This window comes from Podarcis vaucheri (genome assembly GCF_965113315.1).
Source record: "Podarcis vaucheri genome assembly, chromosome: 5".
NCBI classification, from domain to species: domain Eukaryota; kingdom Metazoa; phylum Chordata; class Lepidosauria; order Squamata; family Lacertidae; genus Podarcis; species Podarcis vaucheri.
This window is the reverse complement of record NC_138763.1, coordinates 29332259-29358706: the sequence shown is the minus strand read 5'-3', so window position 1 is coordinate 29358706 and position 26448 is coordinate 29332259. Positions and strand designations below refer to the sequence as shown.

The 26448-nt window shown below is 41.8% G+C and overlaps 2 protein-coding genes across 2 annotated transcripts in view; both read right to left on the bottom strand.

Moving 5' to 3' along the window:
* The window catches only part of XRN1 (5'-3' exoribonuclease 1), a 45681-nt gene extending 36993 nt beyond the window's left edge, over positions 1 to 8688 (bottom strand). The window contains exons 1-5 of the mRNA XM_082223824.1: positions 8453 to 8688; positions 4430 to 4662; positions 2898 to 2995; positions 1502 to 1611; positions 1304 to 1414 (exon numbers count right to left, since the gene is read on the bottom strand). Of these exons, the coding sequence (XP_082079950.1) occupies positions 1304 to 1414; positions 1502 to 1611; positions 2898 to 2995; positions 4430 to 4662; positions 8453 to 8527 (627 nt within the window). The 5' untranslated portion in view covers positions 8528 to 8688. The remainder of the gene's footprint in view (positions 1 to 1303; positions 1415 to 1501; positions 1612 to 2897; positions 2996 to 4429; positions 4663 to 8452) is intronic.
* A 1477-nt stretch (positions 8689 to 10165) lies between these two features.
* The window catches only part of ATR (ATR checkpoint kinase), a 52738-nt gene continuing 36455 nt past the window's right edge, over positions 10166 to 26448 (bottom strand). Inside the window, exons 29-47 of the mRNA XM_082223817.1 lie at positions 25336 to 25500; positions 24322 to 24413; positions 23110 to 23201; positions 22764 to 22941; positions 21540 to 21716; positions 20658 to 20817; positions 19832 to 20011; positions 19126 to 19268; positions 18817 to 18914; positions 18341 to 18573; positions 17527 to 17661; positions 16013 to 16213; positions 15584 to 15727; positions 14164 to 14314; positions 13051 to 13207; positions 12676 to 12829; positions 11535 to 11686; positions 11100 to 11205; positions 10166 to 10589 (exon numbers count right to left, since the gene is read on the bottom strand). Of these exons, the coding sequence (XP_082079943.1) occupies positions 10416 to 10589; positions 11100 to 11205; positions 11535 to 11686; positions 12676 to 12829; positions 13051 to 13207; positions 14164 to 14314; positions 15584 to 15727; positions 16013 to 16213; positions 17527 to 17661; positions 18341 to 18573; positions 18817 to 18914; positions 19126 to 19268; positions 19832 to 20011; positions 20658 to 20817; positions 21540 to 21716; positions 22764 to 22941; positions 23110 to 23201; positions 24322 to 24413; positions 25336 to 25500 (2892 nt within the window). The 3' untranslated portion in view covers positions 10166 to 10415. The remainder of the gene's footprint in view (positions 10590 to 11099; positions 11206 to 11534; positions 11687 to 12675; positions 12830 to 13050; positions 13208 to 14163; positions 14315 to 15583; positions 15728 to 16012; positions 16214 to 17526; positions 17662 to 18340; positions 18574 to 18816; positions 18915 to 19125; positions 19269 to 19831; positions 20012 to 20657; positions 20818 to 21539; positions 21717 to 22763; positions 22942 to 23109; positions 23202 to 24321; positions 24414 to 25335; positions 25501 to 26448) is intronic.

The following is a 26448-nucleotide window of genomic DNA, read 5'->3' as shown; positions in this document are numbered from 1 at the left end:
CAAAATTAAAACAATCAAAACTAAAGAAAGATTAAAACACATCAGCATCAATGTGTCCAGAAGACTTGCCTAAACAAAGATGTTTTAAGCACTAAAATATTGTGAAAAGAACACACTAGGCCTGCAACCTACATAGAGGTTATGTTCCAGAGATTGTGCCTAAAATAAAAACTCATTGGGTTCAATGGCAGGTGGGACTGCCAAAGTCAGAACTCTATGTCCTCTCCCTTTTTTGCCATGTGTGTAAAAAAGTAAAAGTGCACAAGGGCCTACTGCACAGCGAAAATGCCTGCCTTATGTCAACGGGCAGGGAGTTCCAAAGTGCAGGCTCTGCTACACTAAAAAAATGATTTCTTTCATGTACAAAATCAATACAGTGGTACCTCGGGTTAAGTACTTAATTCTTTCTGGAGGTCCGTTCTTAACCTGAAACTGTTCTTAACCTGAAGCACCACTTTAGCTAATGGGGCCTCCTGCTGCTGCCACCGCGCCGCCAGAGCACGATTACTGTTCTCATCCTGAAGCAAAGTTCTTAACCTGAAGCACCATTTCTGGGTTAGCGGAGTCTGTAACCTGAAGCGTATGTAACCCGAGGTACCACTGTATTGTGTGGCATCTGTAACAGTGCTGCAGATCAAAGCTGTCAAGCGAGCATACATGGGCTAAGGAGATCCTGCAAATCAACTGGTGCCAAACTGCTTTATATACTAATATTAACACCCTGAACTTGGCCCAATAACAAATCAGCAACCAGAGCAGATCTTTGGACAGAGCACCTCACTCCTGCCTGTCTCACTCATTCTGCATGAGCTGCAGTTTCCAGATCAAGCCCAAGAGAAGTCACACACAGACGGCAGTGTAGTAATTTAATCGTGAAATCACCAGTGGTCGCTACTGTGGTCAAACTCTCCTGGTCCTGGAACGGCTGGCTGTAGCTGTTGTATCAGGCCAAGCTGGTAAAAAGTGCTTCTAGTTACTGAGGCTACCTGGGCCTCCAGAGACAAAGCTGGTTCCAGAAGCAGCCACAGACAGTGTTAACTGCGCCTTCAGCTAGACTGCTATCCTGTCCAGGGCAGGCAGTTGACCAATTTTTCTGTCACATGAATGGGTCACTCACAGTGGCTCAGTCTTGCCGGAATTCAAGATCAGGTTATGATGTGAGAGGGTGGTGAGAAATCTCTGGGCACACGTAAAAGCATTTATTGCAGTCTGAAGAGACACTGTGGTTAATAGCCATATACATTTATATCCAGAATTTAATTTATTCCCAAATCCCACGCATACACTTTCAAGCTGAACGTACCAAGTCAGCATCCAAACCATACAGACAGTGCCTTGTGTTTGGATCGTGGTCAGGCTTTGCTTTCTCTGACCTTATAAATTCCATAATTTTATGTTCCCCTTCTCCAGGTGTCTGAACAAAAAAAGAACAAAATAAAATTAATAAATACTGCTTTGTTTAATATTAATGTTGTAAGAAATTACTAATGTAAAAAGTAACCTCATGGCCTGATAAGTAGACAGTTACGCCTTGCCAGGATTTGTCTGTTGAAATCTTCATATTTACAAAATACTTCAGATGTTCATGCAACCTGGCCATGAATTCAGTCCCTAGTAACATAAATATGAAAGTTAAATCTTCACAGACTGAAATCTCAGAAAAGAATTAAAACCTGTTTCACTGGAAAAGATTAACAATCAACAGAAGTGGGAAACAAACAATCATTTTACCCTTTACAAAGAGAGACACATTTTTAGAAATCAATGTTTCACACAAAAATAGATGGTATACTACAATTAAAGATGGCACTATGACAGTATAAACTGTTCAGAATTCTAAAATGTGTTTTGAAATTTCAGCATTTTTATTTTGCTTCAACTATGTTTTCCTGTTTCTGGTAAAGACAGTGTCAGAGATTCCCATGCATTAAGCACTTACTGATCTAGACTTTTGAGGGAAGACATTACCTGGCTCACCAGTCTCAAGAGTTGTGCCTGAACCAGAAAATTTGTGACTTCCAGTTTATAGTAGCTCGACAAAGAATAGCAACAGGGATAAGAGAAAAGAGGATTTAGCTTAAGTGACTCTTTACCCCCATGCAGATAAAAATGAATTTAACTTCCATTTTGAAAGTCTTGCTGACAGCTTTTATGGGCCAAAATTGCTCAAAAGTCACACAGCATTCTTTGGAATCAGCATGAGCTGGAGAAGTGGGATTCTTTGCATTTGTACATGGAAATCTTTTTTCTATTTTTGTATCATAAGGTAAAATGTCCTAGTTGACTAATGAAATAGAAAAATGCAATACAGTATAGCTAGTGTGTTCAATGTTACACTCATTTTCCATGCTGTGTTTATTGCTACTTCTTTTTTTAAAACTTTGTTTGCTTCATTTAACACTTCTTATCTCAGAATTTCAAAAACAGAGGCTGTCTTAGATCATCAAACCAAAGACCGCTCAAAAATCTGTTTGGATGGCTAAATGCTCTTGGGCATAAAAAGAATCTGATAGGAAATTTTAGATGACTATAACCACAAGTAATTTCTATGCATTACATATTTTCTGGTTTCCAAAGTTACCCTGGGATAAAGACAAACATTTGCCACTGTAACCATAGCTCAAAACAAACCACTGCTAGTTTTTTCTATAGTGCAACGCACAAGAGCAGTCTCATAACAATAAGCCTGATTATCAATTTGCCACCATTTTCAAGTCATTAATTTCCAAAAAGCATTCACCTGAGTTAATTGCTAGAAACCTTTGGCTTACAGCACTTTTGAAAACCACATCCTTTAATTTCAAATGAGCTGTAAGGGGCAGAAAGAAGGATGCAATTCCAGATGGCAGCTTAGCACCCGAATGTAAGAACATTAAAAATTAAGCAGACTCCTCTACCTGGTGTAATGCAATTGGAATCAAATCTAGCTTCTGTCGGAAGAGTCTCTCCTTTCTCTAATGCCTTCTTTATTTTGTCCTCTGCCTCCTTTGCTGACCTGTAACAATATTTAGCATTTTAGTGCTGTAAAGTATGCACATCATTTCATATACATAATCTCAATAGCACAAAAACTGTGTAAGGGGTGGGTTTTTATTAGACAGGAGGGGACTAAGCTGAGAGTCAGTGACTTGCTTAAGGCTACTCAGTGAATTAGAGGAGGATGTGAGATTTAAACAGAGACTTTCTGCTTTATAGTTCACACTCATGCACTAAAATTCCAAGCCCTTCTACTCCAATCCCATTCCCAAATGATTTTTTTTAACCAAGACAATCATTAATTTAGCTAACCCACACTAATTAGATTTGTATTATTGTGTTTAGTGGAACATAATGCAAAGGAACCCAAGCTTTCTTTTAAATCCTGCTGAAATGAAACTTAGCTGAGCTAAACTTTCTAATAATTTTAGAGACCCTCTTCTTAAGACACCCAAGTGCATTACCATGAGCTCAAAGCAAGTATTGGTTTCTCCATCAGCTACAATGTCAGCTCCCATACATGTAGAAGCTTCCAAAACACAGTAACACAGAAAACATATCAGTATTGAGATATACAAATATAAAGGCCAAAGTGGGGTGGGGCAGACGTATTTTTAAAGCAAGCAGCACAGCACCCAGACTTCAACAAATATACTCTCCATGACTAGTGTGGTGCTATCAACTGCCAAGCATAAAAAGCAGCCAGTCTTAATCCTTATTTTGAAGCTATAGAGCTGGGTAGGATTGTCCAAGCATTTGCACTGCAATTCCTGCCACTTCACAGCTCCAAAGGTGGTTGGAAGACCAGGGACTGTTTGGCAGCTGCATGGCAAAGAAGCCTGAAAAGCCTTAGCTAGAAAGGGCCAAACAGGCAAAGGTTGTCAACCTTTGCTGCTTCAGAGAAGGAAAGCTGGTGGAAAGTAGAGAACACTGCTGCCTGAAGGTGCCTGCTTTATTGCAGCAGTGGACAATACAACATACTCCCACCCCACCTTCCCCTCTGCATCCTTGGGAAGCAATGCTCAACAGTGCACACTCCTCCCAGACTTTCCCTTGGGAAAGATCAGGCAGGTGCATTGGATGACACTGCTAAGAGGTGTTCTATACATCTCTGTATGAAGTGCCTCTTTGGCTTCTGAGAGCATTTTATAGCACTTCCCAAAGGTGCATAGAAAAATTATGTAGGATGTCACCCAACAATGCATGCAGGCCTTTTCCTTGGGAAAAAATTAATGCAGGTGAACTAAGAGGTTGGGGATGCTGGCAACTATTTATTTTCTTTTTCTTTCATTTTTGCTTATCCAGCAAGGCATCCAAAAACCCTGGAAGGAACACAGCATTTCTTCAAAAAAAGTTTTAGCAACAGATACAGTGTTAACTGCCACTGCTTGAGAATAACATGCAGGTATGAGGGAACCAATAACAACAAACAAACAAGGAAGAACTCACACACCTAAAACGTCTGCCACGCTGCTGGTTCATTTTTGCTCTTGGAGCAACTCCATCTACTGCCATGAAGAAAACCTTTCTTGGTTTAATAATGCGAAACAATACTTCCAAATAGTGAAATATATCAGCAAAGATCTTGTCTTCAGAGATTCTGAAGTGAACATCATCATCATTAGGGTGTGAACACTGATGAATGATACCATTCATGTCCAGGTACAAGTTGTCAAACTCTGGAATCTAGAAAACATATTAGAGCCATTAATTCATACAAGTAGCAGTTATTCATCCACCTAGCAAGAAACATTATGCTCCATCTTCCTCCTTTCTGTAGATATGATTCCACAGCTGTATATGAAATACTTAATTCATGTGTTGCTTCCACCTCTGGAGGAGGGCTCATAATTTTTAACTGTGCATTCTGGAATTGCTGTTTATAGATTTTTGGGTTTGATAAGAAACAATGCAGTCTGATTGTTTACATATCCTGCCAACCTAGCAGTTTGAAAGCACATCAAAGTGCAAACAGATAAATAGGTACCGCTCCGGCGGGAAGGTAAACAGTGTTTCCATGTGCTGCTCTGGTTCACCAGAAGAGGCTTAGTCATGCTGGCCACATGACCCAGAAGCTGTATGCCGGCTACCTCGGCCAGTAAAGTGAGATGAGCACTGCAACCCCAGAGTCGTCCGCGACTGGACTTAACGGTCAGGGGTCCCTTTACCTTTAATCAAGAAATATGTTCTGCTTCTAGCAGCAAGGAAGCCACCAATAGTTGCATTATTATTCTCCCTTACACAGCAGTTACCAGTCCCATTGTGATGTTAAGCCAAACTAAGCATGAATGTGCAACCATGCAGGTACTCACAGTAAAAAGCACAGCTGCTTTGCCTGTCTCATAGTCCTGCTGTCATATCTGCAGCCAAGCTATGGTTTGACTTAAAATTATTTGCAAACCCAAGTTCATGGTTTGTCTTGTTCCACCCACGCTCTGTAACCAACTAGTCAAATGCCCTAGATTTAACAAGCCAGGAAGGACCGGGGTCAAGGGGCACATTGTCAGGCATATAGCAAGCAGTACCTTGCCAGCATAAGTTAAAAACAATCCCACAAAACACCGACTTTAGCATTGGGTACTTCATTTGAAACTACAACTGCCAAGTCAAGGTCACTCCAAAGTCAAGTTCTTTTATCAAGGTTAAAGTGCTACTCAAAACAGATAACCAAAATGATAGTATCACATGACAGTGATGCTATTGTACTTTATTGCATATTGTTTTTAGATGGTCTTCTTTAGTTTCTGTAATTGTAATAGAAATGTTTTAAGTTGTATTCTACATTTGGTTTATGTGAGCAAACTTCCCCACTTGTCTTGAAAGGCAGCATATAAATTCTGGAGGTAAAAAGACATTTTTAATTATTGCTGGAAGAAATAGAAAATATGGCTCCAGCTAAAACATTACACCACTGCAAGCAGCACTTCTGTGTGAGAATAGAAAACAACAGAACACATTAACAGAAACAAAAGTGAAACCGATCTAAGTATTTCCAGAGAGAAATGAAAACTGCAACTTACCTAGGAACATGATCAGGCCATGTGTCAATACATTTTTTCCTAGCAAGTCCTCAAGTATATTAATACTGGTGCTATAAATTAACATAAACTACAAGTAAATATTGCTCCCTGAATGGAAGGCTACAGTCTGTATATTATCATGCATCTCAAGGCATATTTATTTAGGTAAGAGTAAATATAGGATTTACTCCCAAGTATATATACACAAGATTGAAAGTAAAGTGTAAGATTCCTGACCATGCATTAGATCAAGGGTGACTAAATCCAAGCTTTGGAGTCTTATCTGGCACCCCATCAAACTTTTCTCTCCCCCTAACCACCCCACAACTTTGGAGATGGCAAAAAGAGATAAATTTGAACTAGACAACACTGGGATAGGAGAAGTTGTATAAACCTCTCTGTTTAGCTGATGGGAGATTCAAGCAGCCCCCTCCCTGGTTGTCAGACTCCTCATTTGATGGGTGAAGGGGGATGCTAGTCCCACCCCTCCTCAGATGATCTGTAGAGAGCAGCTGAGAAGAGGACTCTGTAATAAAATTGTGAGGTGGCTAAATCCACCTGCTGGCAAATGGACCTCAGATGGCTTGGCCAAAAAAAGGTTAGCCACCCCTGTATTTAACAGTAACTAGTTTATTGTAAAAATAAAAAAAATCCTCTGAAGAAGTGTGCATGCACACGAAAGCTCATACCAAGAACTAACAGTTGGTCTTTAAGGTGCTACTGGAAGGATTTTTTTTATTTTGACTATGGCAGACCAACACGGCTACCTATCTGTAACTAGTTTATTGTATTTAACAGTTAAATACACCCCTGTATTTAACAGTAACTTTAGCTACAGTGTCTGGTTTTACAGCTTTCTAAAACATTTTTTTTTAAATTAGTTTTCCTATTCTGCCTTTTCTCGACTCCTCAATTTCATCCTCACAACAAACTTTGTAAAGTTGGTTAGGCTGAGAGTGTAACATCATCTAGTGATCCTCAGGGCTGAGTGGCGACTTGAAGCTACCACCACCATGTCCAACACTTTAACAATGACACCAATGGCGCTCTCAGGTGACACCACCTTCAAATCAGAAGCCACTCTTTTACATTGATTCAAAGCAGCAGTTCCTTAACCAAAAAAAGCTGTAATTGGTAGATCACCAGGATAAATTGTAGTCAAAGGTTATCAAATAGGTAACAGTGGTTGGCAATGCAATGCTGTGTGTTTAAAGTTCCAGAGTTCAATGGAACTATTTATTTATAGTTTGTTTACTTAGAAAGACTTATCTACCACTTCTTCATAAATCTTTGCAGCAAGAGTGAATTCAGGATTTTGGCAACTCCACTCCAGGTCAAAGAGGGTCCTTCCAATTCAGCAGTCTGGCTCATTCTCCATCACTTTCATTCTCTTTCGTGCTGGGTAAAATCTCACTCCCATTCAACCATGCATTTTATTGGACCAATTTCTAATGTGCAATCACACAGTTTTCCCCTGCTCCTCAGAATTCAGGCAGAATAAAGCTGCCTGTTGTTAGCTGGCAAATGCAGGTATTTCTATACAAGTGTGTTCAGGGCGTCGTTCCCAAAGCTGAAGCGTTTCACAGTAAAGGACCAAAGTACAAAGTGTCCCTGAGTTGTTTGTAACAGTTTCCCCATCCTGCTCCTCTTCTCTAAATGAAAAGCAGTCACAGATGGCTGCAGCCAGGAACGAAGGAAGGCTGCAAAGAGAAAAGGACACTCTACCGCCTTTTAAATGTGTTTGTGGGAAGGCGGCTATTGGCTTGTTTGTGGGGTGGGAGGGTTGTTATGTATTTTGTGTTCTCATTTTGTCTTTTTATGTTGTGAACCCCTGTGATCTTCGGATGAAGGGTGGTACTGTATACAAACTTAACAACACAACACACACCCTTTCCCTACAGGGCACTCCTCTCCAAGCTGTGGCTCCCTGTGGAGATGATGATAGTATTATTGCTGTTGCTGTTGTTTTGCTAGATATGCTGGAAGCTGCCCAGAGTGGCTGGGGAAACCCAGTCAGATGGGCAGGGTACAGAAAATATAAATGTCATTGTCGTCGTTATATGAAGATAATGATGAGCACGACTACATGTATAGTCCCCCTTTTTCAAGGAGCTCAACAAATATAAGGGGTTTAAAATAATAATAATAATAGTAATAATAATAATAATAATAATAATCAGTAACGCATAGGTAAGACAAGCCCAGCTGATGGGATAGAGGCAGAAACCCTAAAATGCAAGGAGAACTTCTCTACGACGGGTCGCCAAGAGGAGGCTCCCCTGGGCAAAGGCGGCGACTCAGGGAAAAGGGTCGAAGCGGGGAGTTTCCAGGGAGCCCTTCGGAGCTGCCGGGACATCTTTCCCGAGCACAGCCGCCCTGGAAAGAAGGAGAAGCGCCCCTTCCCTCCATGCAAGAGCGGGAGAGAGGAAAGAGCAACGCCGGCCGCCGCCTCTCACCTGGTGCTCCTTCACCACCTGGCTGAGGCAAGGGTACCGCTCCGAGATCCAACGGTAAAATTTCGGCACTCCCATGGCGGCTAGTGCTGCTGCTCCTCTTCGCCCTCAGATGCCCGCTCTTAACGCCAGCCCTGCCCGACACAACAAGCAACTGGCCGCCGCCGCCGCCACAGGCCAAAAACAAACCACCTCTCTTCCGGGCGAGGGCCGGAGTTTGCTCACGGAGCAGCTGTTCCTAGAGCGGACCGGCACTGCGTCAGAGGGTCAACAAAACAGGCGGGGAGAGGCCCGCCCCCCGCAATGGCGCACCCTGCTGGAAGCCGCGGGAACTGCGGGCCGGCAGCCGCCGCCCTTGTGTTGCCGAAACCTGCGGTGATAGCGTGTGTTGTGTGTACGGAGCTAGGGTTGTCCTATTTCAAAAAGTGAAAATCCGGACGCAAAAGTTTTGGTTTTTCGAAATCTCAAAGAACGTTTTTGAGCTATTTTTAAATGAAAATCTCCCAAATCTCTATGTGGTGCCATACGACCGGAGTTACCCGGACACCGGGGGGGGGGGAGGCCTTTTTTCCTGCCCGCCTTTGTTTTATTTATCTCATTAAAAATTAGTATATGCTGCTTTACTGTGGGGGGGGGGAAGGTGTCTAAGAAGGGATGGAGTAAAATGACTTTCGACCTCAAAAGTTGAGCGGTTGTTTGTAAACAGTATTTAAGAGTTTTCTCCCCTGCTTGTCACACAACTACTGAAGGCATAAAAGGTCTGCAAGAAAAATAACCGGAAACTCTGTGCTAGATCATTTAAGAATTCATGCGAAGTCTGAGTGGGTCACAGTGGTCAATAAGCAGATTGAGAAGCCAGAGTGGTGCTGTCACTGTCCTGGAGTAGCCCAAGATGGGAAGCCCCTCTCCTGTCTTCAAAAGTGGTGCAAAAGGAGGAATTTTAGAAAGTGCAGCTTTTGCCTTGCTTGATAGTGTTGAAGACCCAGCCAAGGTGTGCCTGCCCTTATACTGTATATTTTAAATTCTCTGCCCTGGAGCTCAAGACCACCCCAGAAAGGGCGGTCTACAGCAGACATCTGAGTGGTTTATCTCCTGTCGTTTATCTCCTGTCTGGCAGGTTACTTGATTGGATACCCTGGAGAGCCTGGCCAGTCTTTTGTAATGACAAATACTTTGTAATGATAAATACTTAGTTCCTGAACCAGGTCACAGGCTCACCCTATTCAAACACAGACATACCCTTAAGACAGGATTTGTGAAGGAAAAGACAATGGGGAGGCTTTTCCATTTTCCTTTGACCTTGCAGAGAAAACATTTGGTCAGTTTGGGAATCAAAAATGGTTTCAGGTTGGTCTTCCTGTGCTGATGTATGTACGTGCTTGGTTGGTCTGTGTTACGAAATGATGCATGTCTAAAAAGTGTGTCACCAACATGAGCAGTTTGGAAAGCTCTGCTGTATGGAATGCTAAAATGGTAACAAGTTGCCACAGATAGCATCCAGAATCCTGTGCATTAACAGGATTTTGCAACTGAAATATAGAAACGTTTACATTGGGACCAGTTTTATTAACACTTTAGTACTACTTAACCCAACTTAGTAGTTGGGGCACTTAAAAAAATGCCTTTCAGGTGTGGAATGGGGAGATAATCTAGGTATTGTGCATACCCTTTTAATAGAGATAAAAATATTGAGTAGCTAAAATGCTGCATTCAAACTTTTTAAAATGAAAGGTTTCAGCTCTTTAATAATCTGTATAAATGGCTTTTCAAATATAAGTGGCATTTATATACAAATATGGAATATAAACAAAATCACACACTGAAACACAGAGTTGTGCTAGCAGAAAATACTGAAGTAGAAATGATAGGAAATGTTTTTTAAAAAACAAAAAACAGGTGTTCCTGAACTAACCCTCTCCCCGCCCCCATTTTTTTTTACAGCAACCCGCTTGTAAATGCTAGAGGTTCACATGTGCGGAGCCCAGCCAAGGTACATCTGGCACAGAAAGTTTTCATCTGTTGCATCTTGAATGAGATGGTGAACATGTCCTTCAATTGACAAAGGCAGGCCCTTTACTCTATTCCTGTTTTTAATCACACCCTGAAGTCGCTGATCTATATCCAAAACATGGGTCTTGGCCTGAAAGCAAGCAAACAATAGTCAAGCTGATGAAAGGGTGGCATTAATAGACTAGAAGGTAATCTTTTAGTAGCAGCAGTTACATCTGTCCCCCACCTGAAAGTTGCATTAATAGCTATTTTTATTAATTACTGCCAGGCATTCCTCTCTTCCAGTTACTCATGCTGACTTGCACTCCACTTCAGATATTCGGCTCAAAAAGGGAACTTGTAAACTAAGCAACTGTAATTTGCATAATTTATTGATCAAGGCTGTATGCACATCATACATTTAAAGCACATGGACTCCCTAAAGAATCCTAGGAAATGTAGTTAAGGGTGCTGGGAATTGTAGCTCTATAAGGGGTAAACTACCAGGATTATTATGAAGGGGGGAGTCATGTATCTTAAATGTACGATGTGTATGTAGCCCAAGTGTGGGACTCCTTAGCACAGAATCTGAATTTTTGGTACACAATTTGAATTAACTGTCCCATCTGTATTTAAGGTGTCCCCACCCCCACCAAGTCACCTTTTCATTGACAATTTCTCCAGTTTCATTCACGAGGGTTTTTGTATTGCCTCTGACTGGTTTACTCCATTCCACAAGAGGATCGTGGAGAAAAGTCTTCAAAACACTAGAGGACATATAAACAAAGGAAAGTTCAAGACAATTCATTTAGTTGCAGTTGTAGTTTCGGTGGGAAAGAAACATCATTTATACATCTTTCAACTTCTGCAATTCTAAATCATTACACAAACAGAACTTTGTTGTTGTTGTTGTTACTTACACCTCACTCTTCCTTCAAAATGCTCACAGCATCTTGTATGTACCGTATTGGCCCAAATATAAGCCGCACCCCCCCCACCCTGAAAAGTTAAAGTGCGGCTAGGAATTTACAGTGGTTAAATAGTTCACATTGTAAAGTTAGATAGCATATGAAGTTTTTCACATCTGTTGTTGTACCTCATTAGTGGTTCTCTCTGATCACGCATGAGTCTCAGTGTAACTTCACAAGCTCTTCGGAAGAGACCTTCCGTCCCCATTGGACCCATACCATTGACCATGTTATGTGTAAGGCGAAATGGAACAATCTCCGGAAAATCAAACATTTCTCCCTTCAAAAGAAAATAATTCATTGTAGGATTTCGTAAGACTACCCTTCTCATGTGGTGCACATTAACTGTTGCATAAGATTGTAATTCCAACGAAACTTAACCAACCAGTACACTACTGTAAATTTAATATTGTTATGTAAAATCTGAAAGGCGAACAGATACTTTGAATGATCTCATATACATATAGTTATAGTTGACGTCTTTATATTTTGCTTTTTGTTTTGTCATGATCTTCTCTGAGCATAATGAACAGGTAAAAGCTATATAAAGCGACTGTTTGCTAGCAACTGATTTGGTCGTTGGATGCCAAAACGAAATATTTTTGGCATCATATACCGTATTTTTCGCCCCATAGGACGCACCGGCCCATAGGACGCACCAAGTTGTTGGGTTTTTTTTGGGGGGGGGGGGAAATAAAGGGAAAAAAAGTTATTTCCCCCCCAGGTGCTTGTGGGGCCGGCAGCGGGGAGAAGCGCTCTTCTCCCTGCTGCCCGCCTTCAGACCAGGTCTGGGGACAGCGGGAAGATGCGCTGCGCCTCCCAGCTGTCCCCGGAGCTTGCGGGGCTGGCAGCGGGGAGAAGCACGTGTCTCCCCGCCGTCAGCCTCCAAACCACATCGGGAGACAGTGGGATGGCGGCGTTCCGCCTCCCCGCTGTCCCCCGACCCTTCTCGCTCTCCAGGCTTCAGCGAAAGCCTGCATTCGCCCCATAGGACGCACACACATTTCCCCTTCATTTTTGGAGGGGGAAAAGTGCGTCCTATAGGGCGAAAAATACGGTAATGCTAAGTTCTGAAGTGAAGTTTGCCTTAAACATTTACAGGATACCTCAAGCAGACGCCACAGAAATATATTCATGACGTAACTTCCAACATAATCCTTTAGTTTGTCAAGTGTTCAGCTGTGCTACTTCTTTGAACCGTGCAACGTCATTTGAAAAGGAAAATTGTTTTCAATTACTTGAGACAATGGAAGTGTTTTAGTTTCTCACCTTATTGAACAGGCAGTTGAAATCCACATGCACACAGTCACCTGTTAAGGAATCAAACAGAATATTTTCTCCATGACGATCACCAAGCCCTAGTATGTACCCTACCATTGACATCACTGCAGTGGAACGACAATAGGCTGATCTGCTGCTGTACCTAGAAAGAAGAAATACCATAGGAGCACATGGTTATTTGGGCCTTCTTACCCTTCTACTTAAATGTTTCTGATTACAGCAAAGAAACCAAGATCCCATTCATCATCCCTATGATGAATAAACTTATTGCCTTCACAGCTTCTGCTACATTACAACTGGCTCTCTTTTTAACCCTTGGCATGACAGCAACATAAATGCAATAGTAAAGGGCAACAAACTGACCAGGAAGTAGGATCAGGGAATTTCCTCAGAAACCATTCATGAAAAATCGGAGGGTGCCGGGGAAGCAGAGTTTCTTTGTAAACTTTCAGTTTTTCCGACAGAGGTGCTGTTTTTGGAAGCATACATTGACGTAGCTCCTTTCCTGTCATGTAGACACCTATGAAAGAAAAATCAGTTAGACACAGTAAGCTAATGCTATACAGTTAAGCTAGTCAGCGATGGTAGGTTGAGTAAACACTGAGGCTACATTTGCACCTTTTGATAGGCCATAAGCCACAGCTTACAGTGCACAAGCAAATCGCACCTGCTTTGCTTCTTCCCTGCTCCTCCCCAATCACACGCAGAGGAAGCAAAGCAAGGTCCCTGGCTTAGCTTGAATGTTTAAACCAAGGGTCTTGGTTTGTTTTGCTCAAACCACAATAGGTAAGCCAGGAAAAAGGTAAAGGGACCCCTGACCATTAGGTCCAGTCGTGACCGACTCTGGGGTTGCAGTGCTCATCTCGCTTTATTGGCCGAGGGAGCCGGGTCATGTGGCCAGCATGACTAAGCTGCTTCTGGCGAACCAGAGCAGTGCACAGAAACGACGTTTACCTTCCCGCAGGAGCGGTACCTATTTATCTACTTGCACTTTGACGTGCTTTCGAACTGCTAGGTTGGCAGGAGCAGGGACCGAGCAACGGGAGCTCACCCCGTCACGGGGATTCGAACCGCCAACCTTCTGATTGGCAAGTCCTAGGCTCTGTGGTTTAACCCACAGCACCACCCGCGTCCCTGTTAAACCAGGAACAAACCAAGGCTTATAATCATGGTTTGGTTTCGAGTAAAGCAAATATGATCCCTGATCTGGGCACAACTGTAAACCAAGTATTGTAGTTGGTTTTCGTTCAGCATTAGTAGGGAGAAAAAAAGTAGGCACACTTTGAAGTGTAGCAAGCTATAGTTTATTGCTTACCATTATGTGAAAACGCAGCCGCTGTATACTAATCAGAGCATGGGAGACCAACATGACATATTTTGAAGGATTGTGTAACATTCCACACTCTCCTTTCCACATCTTCTGTTGTCACACACACTTATTTATTTTTCCATTTAAAAATGGCTTTTGTTTCCTACCTTTCTCTCTGTATAATTTGATCAGGATATTTCTTAAGCCAGCAGTGTTGTTCACCCATTCAATTATTCCACATTCTTCATTCAGAGGAATAACAGCGTAGGTTCGGATGTGGAGTTCTCTCCTTCGTGACTCTGCATCCTTTCTTAAGCACTATGGAAGAAACATATAATCAACCATAAGACCAATGCCATATATACCATATAAATAAAATCTCTCTCTCTCTCTCTCTCTCTCTCTCACACACACACACACCCACACCTATCTTTCATCCCCTTCCAGCTATTCCATGCTATTCTCTCTTCTGCCAAAAAGGGCATACATAGTTGGTGATCTAAAGTAGTGTGAAGTAGGCAGCAGCAATTCATGGAGGTTAACTAAAGATAACCCTGTACAGTTTAAGAAACCACCACCACATACCCAATGTCACATTTGAAAAGGACCTTAGCTGAAATATTTGCTGGACTCTGGCAATGGCTGGGATCCATCCCATAGTTCTTTATTATAGTTGTACAAATAAGAAAAATAGTATGTACAGTGTCTCAAACTGTTTGGTTACATGTATCAGCATCTGCCTTCCTCAGTAACGGTTGGCATATCAGATGATTGCTGTGAGCCAAGAGTTGTCAGAGTGGTCAGGATGGTATGTGACATCAGAGGATGAGATTGGGAAGGGGGCATTGTTTTTCAGAAAAGGAAAGCCAGATAGAAATTAAGTGTTGCTTTCTAGACTAAGCCCATGGGGTTTTAAGAGTTATGAAAACAGATACAGAGGTTTCACTTTCTTCTCATATACTTGGACCAAACACTTGCTCTGTAGAAAAAATATCAACGTCTGAAAGGTTGTGGCTACTGGAATTAAAATGGTCAAGATTGTTCATTTATGGTTTAGATGCTTCAAGGGTCTTTTATGCATACGTACATGCATGCAGACGTCGATGCCTAATAATGAAGAATTCTCAGTACAGTCGTACCTTGGAAGTTCCGGAAGTCCGTTCCACTTCCAAAACGTGTGGAAACCAAAGCGCGGCTTCTGATTGGCTGCAGGAAGCCCCGCCGGACATTCGGGTTCCAAAGAACGTTTGCAAACTGGAACATTCACATTTGGGAGGCAAAACATCCAAGTACCAAAGTGTTTGGGATCCAAGGTACAACTGTACTGCAAAAGTAAAGAGTCTGGAGGAGGGTTCCTGAATAAATATCATAAATGGTTGCTATAGTTGATTTAGCAAACAGTATATTGTTTTGTTTCAAGTCTCTTCTTTTTGTGAATAAAATTGTATTTCTTTATTAATTCATGATGGGGGGGGCAGTTAACGAGGCAATACTCCTACAAAGCCCCAATGGAAAGTAATGGGGTGAAAAGGTTAGTTGGACTGCCAAAATCCAGCTTTGCAAAACACACTTAAAGAGTGAAAGAACCTTATTTATCAGGGAATTGAACTCCATGAGTCGACAGTCCTTTCTTAGGTCATCTTTTGGCTTGCACATCATGATATAGGACTTCCCATCTGAACCATTTAAAGTAATCTTCTTGGGCTTCTGAAGAGAGGAAAGGATTTCAACCTAAAGAAAAAGACAGCAACAATTTAGCATAAAAAAATGCTTAATGTATTCTCTTGGTGAAATCTACACCTAATCTGAACAATCTCAAAACTTTACATTGGTCCATATATGTATACTGGTTATCCAGACAACCTCCTCAGGGCTCCAGTTCATCCTTCCCCTTATCAAAGACCCTTTCCCCTCTATTTCTTTTCTGCTATTCACTTCTGCAGCCAAGTAATTTACTGTATGTTAAAGAGCTAACTTGCATCAATATATATTTAAACACAGAACCTTAATACTCACTGTGTCACCAAAGCCAGCAATGTAAGGCCAACACCCAGGAAAAGGATCATGATTCGAATGTGTGCCAGGAACCGAAGGCAGAGTAGGTATCATCACCGATTGCAAAGGAATAAGGATTTCACTAAACGTCTGCTCCTCTATCAGCCTTTTGAGACTTTTGAAATGAATGTTCATGCTTAATGTGGAGGTGCTCCCATCAACCTGGGGAAAAAGTTAATGCACACTACTCAAAGGATAAGGTAAATACTTAAAAGATACTGACACTCTTAACAGTTTCCATTTACAACTTTTATTTCACAAGTTAGGAATATTTCCAATTCTTCCCTCCCTTTTGTGAAATGGGACTGAACGTCATCTCCACAAACTATGTTCAGGGGAGTTCCTTGTGTTAGAACTAACCTCAATGCAATAATTAAACTGTGCAAGGAAAACCAAGCAAACAGCTGAATTTTTTTTTTTTTAGTCAGTACAACAATAAGCATAGCCAGTGCTTTTTTTCTGGGGGGAGACAGGGGTACGCATACCCCTAAACATTTTGTGAATCTTTGTACTTTTGTCCATTTACTGTACAGTGGTGCCTCGCAAGACGAAAAGAATCCGTTCTGTGATTCTCTTCGTCTAGCGGTTTTTTCGTCTTGCGAAGCAAGCCCATTGAAGGATTAGCGGATTAGCGGCTTTTAGCGGCTTATCTGCTGATCGGATCAGCTGATAAGCGGCTTAGCGGCTTAGAAAAAGGGGGGGAGGGGAAAAAACCAGCAGGAACTCGCAAGACATTGTCGTATTGCGAAGCAAGCCCATAGGAAATTCGTTTTGCGAAGCACCTCCAAAACGGAAAACTCTTTCGTCTAGCGAGTTTTCCGTCTTGCAAGGCATTCGTCTTGCGGGGCACCACTGTATTTATTTCCCCCGATTTGAACTATAAAATGGTGATTTACTCAAAATAAGAGTACCCCCCAACCATTTTTTTTAGAAAAAAAGCACTGAGCATAGCTGATCAAAGACCTCTTAATACCAAAGTGTGCTTATTTATCAATTATGTCTTTATTAAAACCAATAAAGTTACTGAAAATCCGATCACTTTGAAATGATGATTTTGAAGCCTCGAGGATATGTAACCTAGCATTTTCATCTTTATAAATTGTCTTAGGCAGCAATCCTAACCCTATCCACTCCTAAGTAAGTCCCATTGGGCTAAATAGGGTTTACTACCAAGCAAATGGGCTTAGGATTGAAACTAAATTATTATCTTCAAGTGTCAAGTAGCATGATAATAATGTTGTAGGTAAAGTCCAACAGTATCTATCTCCCAGCAGAACTGACACCGTTCATGGAATAAATTCTGCAGCACCTGTCCTGCAGCAGTACCCCATATCTGCTCCAGGAAGTTGGGGCCTCCTCCAGAAAAAAACATCAGATTGTACATTCTTGTTTCACCAAGTAGAAGAATCCTTTAAATCTGATTAGCAACGCTAAACTATGGGAAAGGAGCAACTTCTCTGCGGAATAAACTTTACCGATTTGTTACACAGCTCTAGGAGTTTATCTGTCAGGCGAGCTGCATCCCCTATAAACTTTCCCAGAGATGCCTTCATGTGAATAGCTTTGTTGAGGATTTCCTTGCATCTGTTCACACGCATTGCGTAGGAGGACTACAAAAAAGAAAGAGTTCATTTCAAATATCTCTGTATCACTCTTCAATTCAAAAGTTCCGGGGTGGTTTTACAACAACACCACAGGACGTCAGTTTAGAACAATTAAAGGCAGTACTAAAAACCAGCACAGCAGAAATAGTAAGCTATAGAAGTTAAAAGACTGGGAAAACCAAAATTTATTTGCCTGGCATCTTAAAATCACTAGCATAGGCCCCAGATGAGCCCTCATGAGATGCAAATATTATGTATGAGTGAGACAACATGGCTTCAAATAAGGGCCTATGAGGATGGTTATAAAGCAGCTAAGCAGATCCGTGCTAGCTCCATGTCTAGAAGGGTGATTGCCTGGGATAAAAAAATTAAAATAAATGAAGTTGACCTGTCATGCTGTTTCAAAATACTCAGAATAACTGACCTAACTGCAGCTTCCTCTGCTTTTAGTTAAGAAAACGATATTTGATTAGAAAATTAAAGAGGGACTGGAAATCTAGTTTATTAAAACCACTGTGCATGGGGGACCCTTTAAAGAAAGCGGCAACTCCACACAAAATTTGCTCATGTATCTGAAAAATGAACTGGCTGTTCTGTTTGGAGACAGAAAGCTAAAAACAGAGAGAGAGAGAGAGAGAGAGAGAGAGAGAGAGAGAGAGATATGCAACTGTATTTATCAAGTTACCTTGGATACAGCAGTCATCATCCACATTGCCTGTTGAGGGTAAGTTACAAAAACCTTCGCAATGATTGCCATAAGAACAACAAAGACATCATCATGGGAGTGGCAGATTCGGGAAATCAGCTGAGAGAAAGCAGTCAAAAACTGGTAAGGAGCCAAAAGTTGGGTGTGCTCTGTAATCGCCTTGTTGATTTTAGCCAAGTCGTTTTTCATTTGTGCACGATCATGACGACTACCTAGATGATAAGATGTAAAACAATCCTTATTTTGCTATGAGGATCTGGAAAATCTTCACTGATATTTACTTTTCAAGGATCATGGCACATATCATAAAGTCAATACCAGTTGACTTCTGGTCACTCCAACTGGACCATCCAGGTCCAGAATACAGAAACTAATGCAATTAGTATAAAAAAAGAAAAAAATTGTCTCTAGATAATGTAGAAACAGTGTGTTTTTTTAATATAAAAAATTCCTACCTTTGTCACATTCATATGCTTTAGCTCCGAAGTCAAGCCACAGAGATAACATTCTTGGCATTGACTGGTAGATGAACTGATTTCCGAAATGTAAGGATCTGAAAGTAAAATGCTGACATGTAATCTTTAATAGGAAAATTGTAAATGATATAAACGGTTTTTTAATCCCATAACCCATACTAAGGCTGTGTACACACTCCTACTAAATCAACACAACCCCAAGCCATCTGCTACATAGTGACAGATATTTAACGTGCATAACCAAATATAGCTAAGTGCACCAACTGAACAGCAAGTGTGGCTTCTAACCTTCCAAAGTGAATAACAATATATTTAATCAGTTCTCCCTGTTTTTCCATCTTGTTTTCTGTTACTGTAGGCATCACTTTATCATAGTATTTGGCAAGGTAGAAGTGTCCATTCTCCCATTCTGGCAAGTAAGTAGTAACATCCTGGGGGGGGGGGGGAAATGGGAAGGGAGTTAGAAATGAATAGTTAGAATTAAGAATCTTCGGTTGTACCAGTGCAACTGAGCTTCCCTTCCTCCTTCCCTCTTGTAGTCGCCTAGAACGCCAAAAAAGTATTTCCAGAAGGTCAAGGTTATGTCTTATGGAGCTACAGTGGACGACAGGGAGAGGGGAGTATCATCCGAAAACCGGGAACCTTGCATGAGGGGTGAAAAATTCCTCCATCCCAATATTAGGTGACTCCCTCCCCCCAATCCACTGTACCCCACAGTGTTTGGACACCTCTGCCAACATTTTTTTAGAGGTGCAGAGGACTGGCAGTGGGGAAGAGCAGAAATGAAAACTGGACTGTGCGTATTGCATTCAATTTGCATAATGCTGGATATAATTCCTCACTCAGTCAGTTATGTTTGAACAATGTCCTACAAAGTACAAGTTAGAAAAAATACACAAATAACTAAAAAGCAATATCATATAATTCAACACGCCTTTACTACATCTCTACATGTTACAATATAGTACGTAAATGCTCTAAGTTTAGTGCTTACCTTATATTTTTTCATTACGGCATTACTCTCAAAGTTGGCAGTTTCTTCCATAAATCTTCCCACTAGCAACAGGGCTTGCCCATGAATAAGTTTACTTTTAGTGTCAGGTGGTACTTGGTTATCTGGAAAACATAAGTCAACCCCCTTCTGAAGAATGATAAGACCTTGATGAGCGTCCCCCTAAAAAAGAAAAACCATTATCAATAAGTTAGCATTCGTTTTCTGAATTTTACACAGCAGGAACCCTGTAAATAAATCATGACCCAGAGTGTTACAGATATGTGCCCATAAATTCACATATAGAAGAAGCCTAACTTATTTATTTCCAAGTTGTACACCTTTCTATAAAATGTTCTGTTTGCTCCACGCAGTTATGCACGGAGGAATACACTCTTGCTTTGAGGGATTGTCTTCAGCTGTATGAAGGCGAGGCTTCAGTGACAGAGCTTGAACGCTGCTTCAGCAGCAACCATCCCCGGCTGAACCTTAAATAAGGATGCAGTTGCATTTCAGCAGCTGGCTCCATCTCTGGAAAGAGGAGATGCTTCATTTTAAAAGAAGACCAGTCTGCTTTAGCAGTCAAGAGCTCTGATGGAGTGGAGGAGACTGTGAGCTTCTGAGCTGGAGTCAGACGATGGCATCAGAACCACTGTGGACCACTGGCACAACAGACTTGTGTATGTACTTCTGGTGTATTATATCCATCTGGGGCTGGCCTCGAGGGCAATTCCCTCACCTTTTCTGAATCCCCAGCCTCACCCACTGACAAAGAAGGGTCCAACCTTAGTGTCATGACAGCAGGCTTTATTCTATTTAACTTCCTTACCTTGGACCACAGCCACTTTGCTCTTTCTACATATAGCTCAGATAACTTGGATTCACCAGCATTGAGGAGGGCATTATACGCTGTTTGGTGATGACCTGCTTTCCGGGCGACTCGAGCGCTTTGGAGCCAACATTCTCCCATCTGCTCACTGTAACCCTTTCTGTAAAAATATAAACTAAGTTAAAAAAAAAAATCAAAGGAACTGCTTGTGAAAGGTGTTCAATAGGTACCAAAGATGCCGAGTTTGTGGAAGCAGTTCCACAAATTTAGCCAATCTTAAAAGACGATTGTTCGTGCTACCTGTTGGCTATCAAGCCTCATTCAAGCTACTGGTTTAAAATAAAGCTTTGGTTCCTGTGCATCTTCCCCTATGAGTCATCCTATTCATCAGAGTTCTACCTACTACATAGTATTATTTACATGGTGACTTGCAACATGACATTATATTTGATAGCTCTAACATTAAGACACTCTGGATCATTCTCACCCTGCAAAGCTGCCTCTAGGTCTAGCTAGGAACACAAATGTCTGCATTACAAGCAATGTGAATAAATACATCTTACTTAGGATCAGTAGACTCAGGACATACTGAAAAATTACCGCCTAATTTGGTGTAACAGACCTAAGGTTCTAATCCTCACTCAACCATGAAAGCTTAATTTTCACTTCATAGGTAGTTGCAAAACTTAAATGAAACAGCCACACCTTGGACACACTCAAGCTTCTTTCAACAGATATGCTTGTGTGTTTTAGAAGGAATTGGCTTTGGGATTCTTTTTGTTTAAATATGACATTTCAATCCATTTTAGCCAGTATCTCACTTGGAGAGAGCAGAAACTCAAGTTTCAGGATAGAAAGCACACAAAATAAGCCTGGTTTCACCTTTTAGTGAGGCTGAGCAAAGCCCGTCTAAGTGCCAGGATGGGCTCTTTCGCCCTGTACGAGTTCTGCGTCATTTCTATGCGAGCACACCAGTTCAGAGAATCTTTACCATAATCACTATCAGGTTGCTGAAGGATTGATCCAATGCTGTGCTCCAACTCACACAACATGTGTAGCCTGCGGTTAAACAAAACAAAATCCGTTTGATAAGCAACACAGTGCCATGTGTTTTCATTCTGTTTCACTGTCTGCATGAACAATCCCCTCAGTAACCTTAACAAGAACCCCTTCTGGCAGTGGTATGCATAGTCTCCTCTACGCACAAGAGAACTACTGATACACTTTGGTGTCTGGACATCCTGAAATGACCAGGAAGACCTAGCACAAGCAACCTGGGATTACCAGATACAGATCTCAGATCTAGAAGATCTCTGTATCAGGGTCGGGGAACCTGTGGCCTTCCTGATGTTCACGGATTACAACTCCCATCAGTCTAAACCAGCATGAACAACGGTCAGGAATGCTGGGATCTGTAGTCCAACAACATCTGGAGGAGCACAGGTTCTCAGCTCCTACGCTAGATGGTTCTATGCAAAGCCTCTTTCTCTGTGTCCCTGTAAGGCAGATGGGGATGGAAGGACTAAGACTATTAATCCACCCCAGATGTATTCAAAGCACACTGAATGCTCAAAATACACAACGTGAATTTATCATCAGGATGACAAATGGAAAAATCCTGCTAACATTTTGCTTCCCCCGCCACAACTGTAGTGTAAGGAAGATGCCTAAAAACTAGTGCAATCTCGCGAGAAATCTCATATCCTTTCTTCTTCTCCAGAAGTTATGATAAAAATGAAAGCTTTCGGGAGGGGGAAAATTGCAACTTTCCTCTTCCCCAGCCACTGCCTAGGCTAGCTGGAGCTGATGTGAGTTGTAGTACAAGCAACATTTTGGAGGGCACCAAGTTGGCTACCTCTCCTTTTGACCATAGCCATGGCTCCAATAAGGTTTATAAAATGCATGGGTAAATTTTCTATGTTGGAATGCTTGCCTTGCATGAAGCAGGAACAAGATGGGTAAGAAAAAGTCTAGTTATCCCAAATGAGCACGGTCAAAAATGTGCATTATGGTTTCAGCAAAAAAATATCCCCCAGTGCACGAAATGAAACGCTAAACTAGTATCTGACGCTTCGAGACACCGAACATGCAAAATGGAAGCTGCACCTGATAATATATTCATAACCTCGCTGATATGACCCCCTTTCAAAACTCGCTGCCGAAAGAGGAACTATCTGCTCCGCTCGAACAACTTTCAAAGTTTCATAGAACCGGGTAGCATCTTTCTTTTTGGCCGAGAGTAACAGCTGTCCAAGCCTAACACTCCATGTATTTGACTTTTCATCTAAAAGAAAGAAAGTAAAAAGCACTTTTTCATTTCAATGTAATCCAGCGACACAATACAGATTATTATTATTATTATTTTACTGTAGATCTGATATTTGCTTAAATTAAAAATTTATCCAGCATCAGCGTAATAAATACCATCTTGGCATTTGTTCTAAATAGCTACCTGCAGCTATGTAATTTTCCAGAGAATCCCACTGCGTCAGTTTCCAGGCTGCCTCCACTCTGTACATGTTTAATTCAGAAGTCCATTCAGGCCTAGGAAGGTAAAAAGCAAACTTAGGTCAGTACATGGAATACAGAGAAAGAAAGACACACACACACACACACACACTTATTCAAGCTGATCCTTTGTGTGATTTTTTTCTGTAGGAATTGAATCCAATTGTCCTTCTGCTGATGGGAAGGTTGTGGGTTTCCACCAGACATCTGGTTACCACCATGAGAACAGGCTGCTCAATAAGATGAGCTTCTGGTCTGATCCAACAGGACTCTAACTTGTGTCCTAATGGCTTTTAAGTCTTCCCCTGCAGTTCTTTAACAGTGGTTTGGCCCCATTAACTTGAGTTGCTGCTAATGAAAGTTTCCTCCTATCTATGAAAACAGCCATGTATCTTGGTTAAGAGGGAATCCTGATTATGGCTGCGAAGAGACAGTAACATCAAAGGAGGGGAGGAGCATGCAACCCCACAGTTCCCATTCTTCTTTTGTTTATAGGCAGAGGTGTGGTACCCTTCTCCTATTTTCCTATTTGGAAATGGGATACAGTCGTACATTGGAAGTCGAATGGCATCTGTTCCGGAAGTCTGTTCGACTTCCAAAACGTTCGGAAACCAAAGCACGGCCTGCGGCCAATCAGAAGCTGCAGAAGCCCCGTCAGACGTTCCAGTTCCAAAGAACATTCGCAAACTGGAACACTCACTTCCGGGCTTGCCGTGTTTGGGAGGCAAAACGTCCGAGTACCAAGGCGTTCAGGATCCAAGGTACTAGATACTTGGTCAGGAACACATTTCTCAAAAAGGCATTTCTGGGAAGACAGTGGGAGCGGCAAGAACAAGTCTCCCTCCTGGCAAACTAGATGCACACACCAGACATTGCTCCCTGAATGACTCATAGGCTATTCCCCATGTAATACTGTGAAGATATGGATGGTTCCCTAGAACCTCTGCCATGTGAGATTTCTTAACTTACTTCAGGGTCTGGTTTGCATTCACTAAAGTAGGTTGGCAACTACTAAATCCACGGTTGAGGGAAACAACAGAAAAGAGGTGGGAAGAGAATGAGTATTTCAGCTAACTAGCATTATATCTGCACCAGACCATTTGAGCAATGGAACATACTTTGTATTTTTTAACAAAGAACATATCAGTCATATTACCTCTTTGCAAGTACTCCATTCACTTGAGTGATTACAGTAGACAACTGACCAAGACCTAACATAGACTTCACCACACCGTGATAATGAATTATCTAGAAGTGAGGAAAGAAAAACCACATTTGCATTTTACAATTGTATCTCTCTTGGAGCTGAAGCAAGAAAACGTGGTCCCCATTCCTCTTTTTTTATCCCCACAGCCAACCTGAGGAGGCAAGTTATGCTGAGAGAGAGTGACTGGTCCAACATCACCCTGTGAATTACATGGTTCAATTTACCGTATTTTTGCTCTATAAGACACACCAGACCATAAGAAGCACATAGTTTTTGGAAGAGGAAAACAAAAAAAATATTCTGAATCCCAGAATCCAGGACAGCAAGCGGGATTGCTGTGCAGCGATACCACTTGTTGTCCTTGCTTATGGGATAGCCACGCGCTGCCTCTCCCGGGCAAGGGGAGCCTTCATCCCGGGCAAGGGGAGCGCTAAGGCTCCCTAAAGAGTGCGTGGAGTGTGTGTGTGGCTCTTGGGGGCTTCTCCCGCCTGCATTCGCTCACACATTTCCCCTTACTTTTTAGGAGGGAAAACCTTATGGAGCGAAAAATACATTAAATCTAGGACTTACTAGCCACAACCCGACACCTGCTTTCTCTTTACAAAAAATGAAGTTATATATTCCCTGCCTCAAAAGGCTTCCATCCAGGGAACTGCATAAGGGAGACATTAGAGCAAGTGGAGACAGGAGAAAACGAGAAGAATGCCTGATTGTTATAGTTAGTTTATAATGGCTATGAATTTAGGCTTAGATGCAGAAAAAGGTAGAGGGGCTAAGCATTGGCTTGATTTTTACTATGGTTCTCCGGTGACAAACAAAGCTACAAAATATATGCCCGCTGTGTCATTCTCTAGGATATATACTAAATCAGATGCAACTGCGTTGCTTATTATTGTTTTTCCTCACCTGTAGCTGTACAGGTGGAGGAAGCCAAAAGGAATGAGGAGGACATATAGGCTTTACCTGGTCAGGCTCCATCTGCATTGCCCTGTCATAGCAAGCTGTGGCATCTCTCAACAAGCCAATACTTTCGTGTTCCAGGATCTGTTCTTTGAGGGATGGCTCTGCCTTCCGTATTGCACTCACTCCTTCTACACCGTCTGGCTCATGCATAGCTGCATACAATTTCTTTGTGTGAACAGGAAAAAAAATAGTCGTCATTGGGAAGCATTCTGGCCAGCTTTGCAAACAATTTCCCTAGGTTGTATTCAATGGTACGTTTCCAAGCACAATTCAAAGTGTTGGTGCTGACCTTTAAAGTCCTAAATGGCCTTGGCCCAGTATACCTGAAGGAGTGTCTCCACCCCCATTGTTCAGCACAAACACTGAGGTCCTCCTCTGAAGATCTTCTGCTGGTTCCCTCACTGTGAGAAGCGAAGTTACAGGGAACTAGGCAGAGGGCCTTCTTGGAAGTGGCGCCCACCCTGTGGAACGCCCTCCCTTCAGATGTCAAGGAAATAAACACTATATGACTTTTAGAAGACATCTGAAGGCGGCCCTGTTTTGGGAAGTTTTTAATGTTTGACGTTGTTGCTTTTTTATTATTGTTATTGGTGTTTGTTGGGAGCCACCCAGAGTGGCTGGGGAAACCCAGCCAGATGGGCGGGGTATAAATAAATTATTATTATTATTATTATTATTATTATTATTATTATTATTATTATTATTACTACTACTACTACTACTACTTCTTCACAGGTCTCATGATACGTTCAAGATTCTATTTAATAATTCTCAAAATGCTGGTAACTCTCCTTTTCTTTTCCTCTGAAAAGTGATCCAAAGTGACTTTTCATGTTTTCTCAGTTTACCAAAATCTACTTTTGCAAATACTGAATTATATTTCTCTTAATATAAAACCTATTTATTGTATCAGCACACTCAAATGTGAATTGATCTCCCTTCAAATCTCATGCCAATTAGGAGCTCTTGTCTTTCCTATAAACATGGCACAGCCTACCTGAAATGGTGAGGCTCAGGAAAAGTAAGTGGCACTTGCCTTACCAGACAAGTGAGCTGTTTTTTTTTACTTTATGCCGCAGAGTAAAGGAGGTGGGGGAAAAAACCCCAAACTGG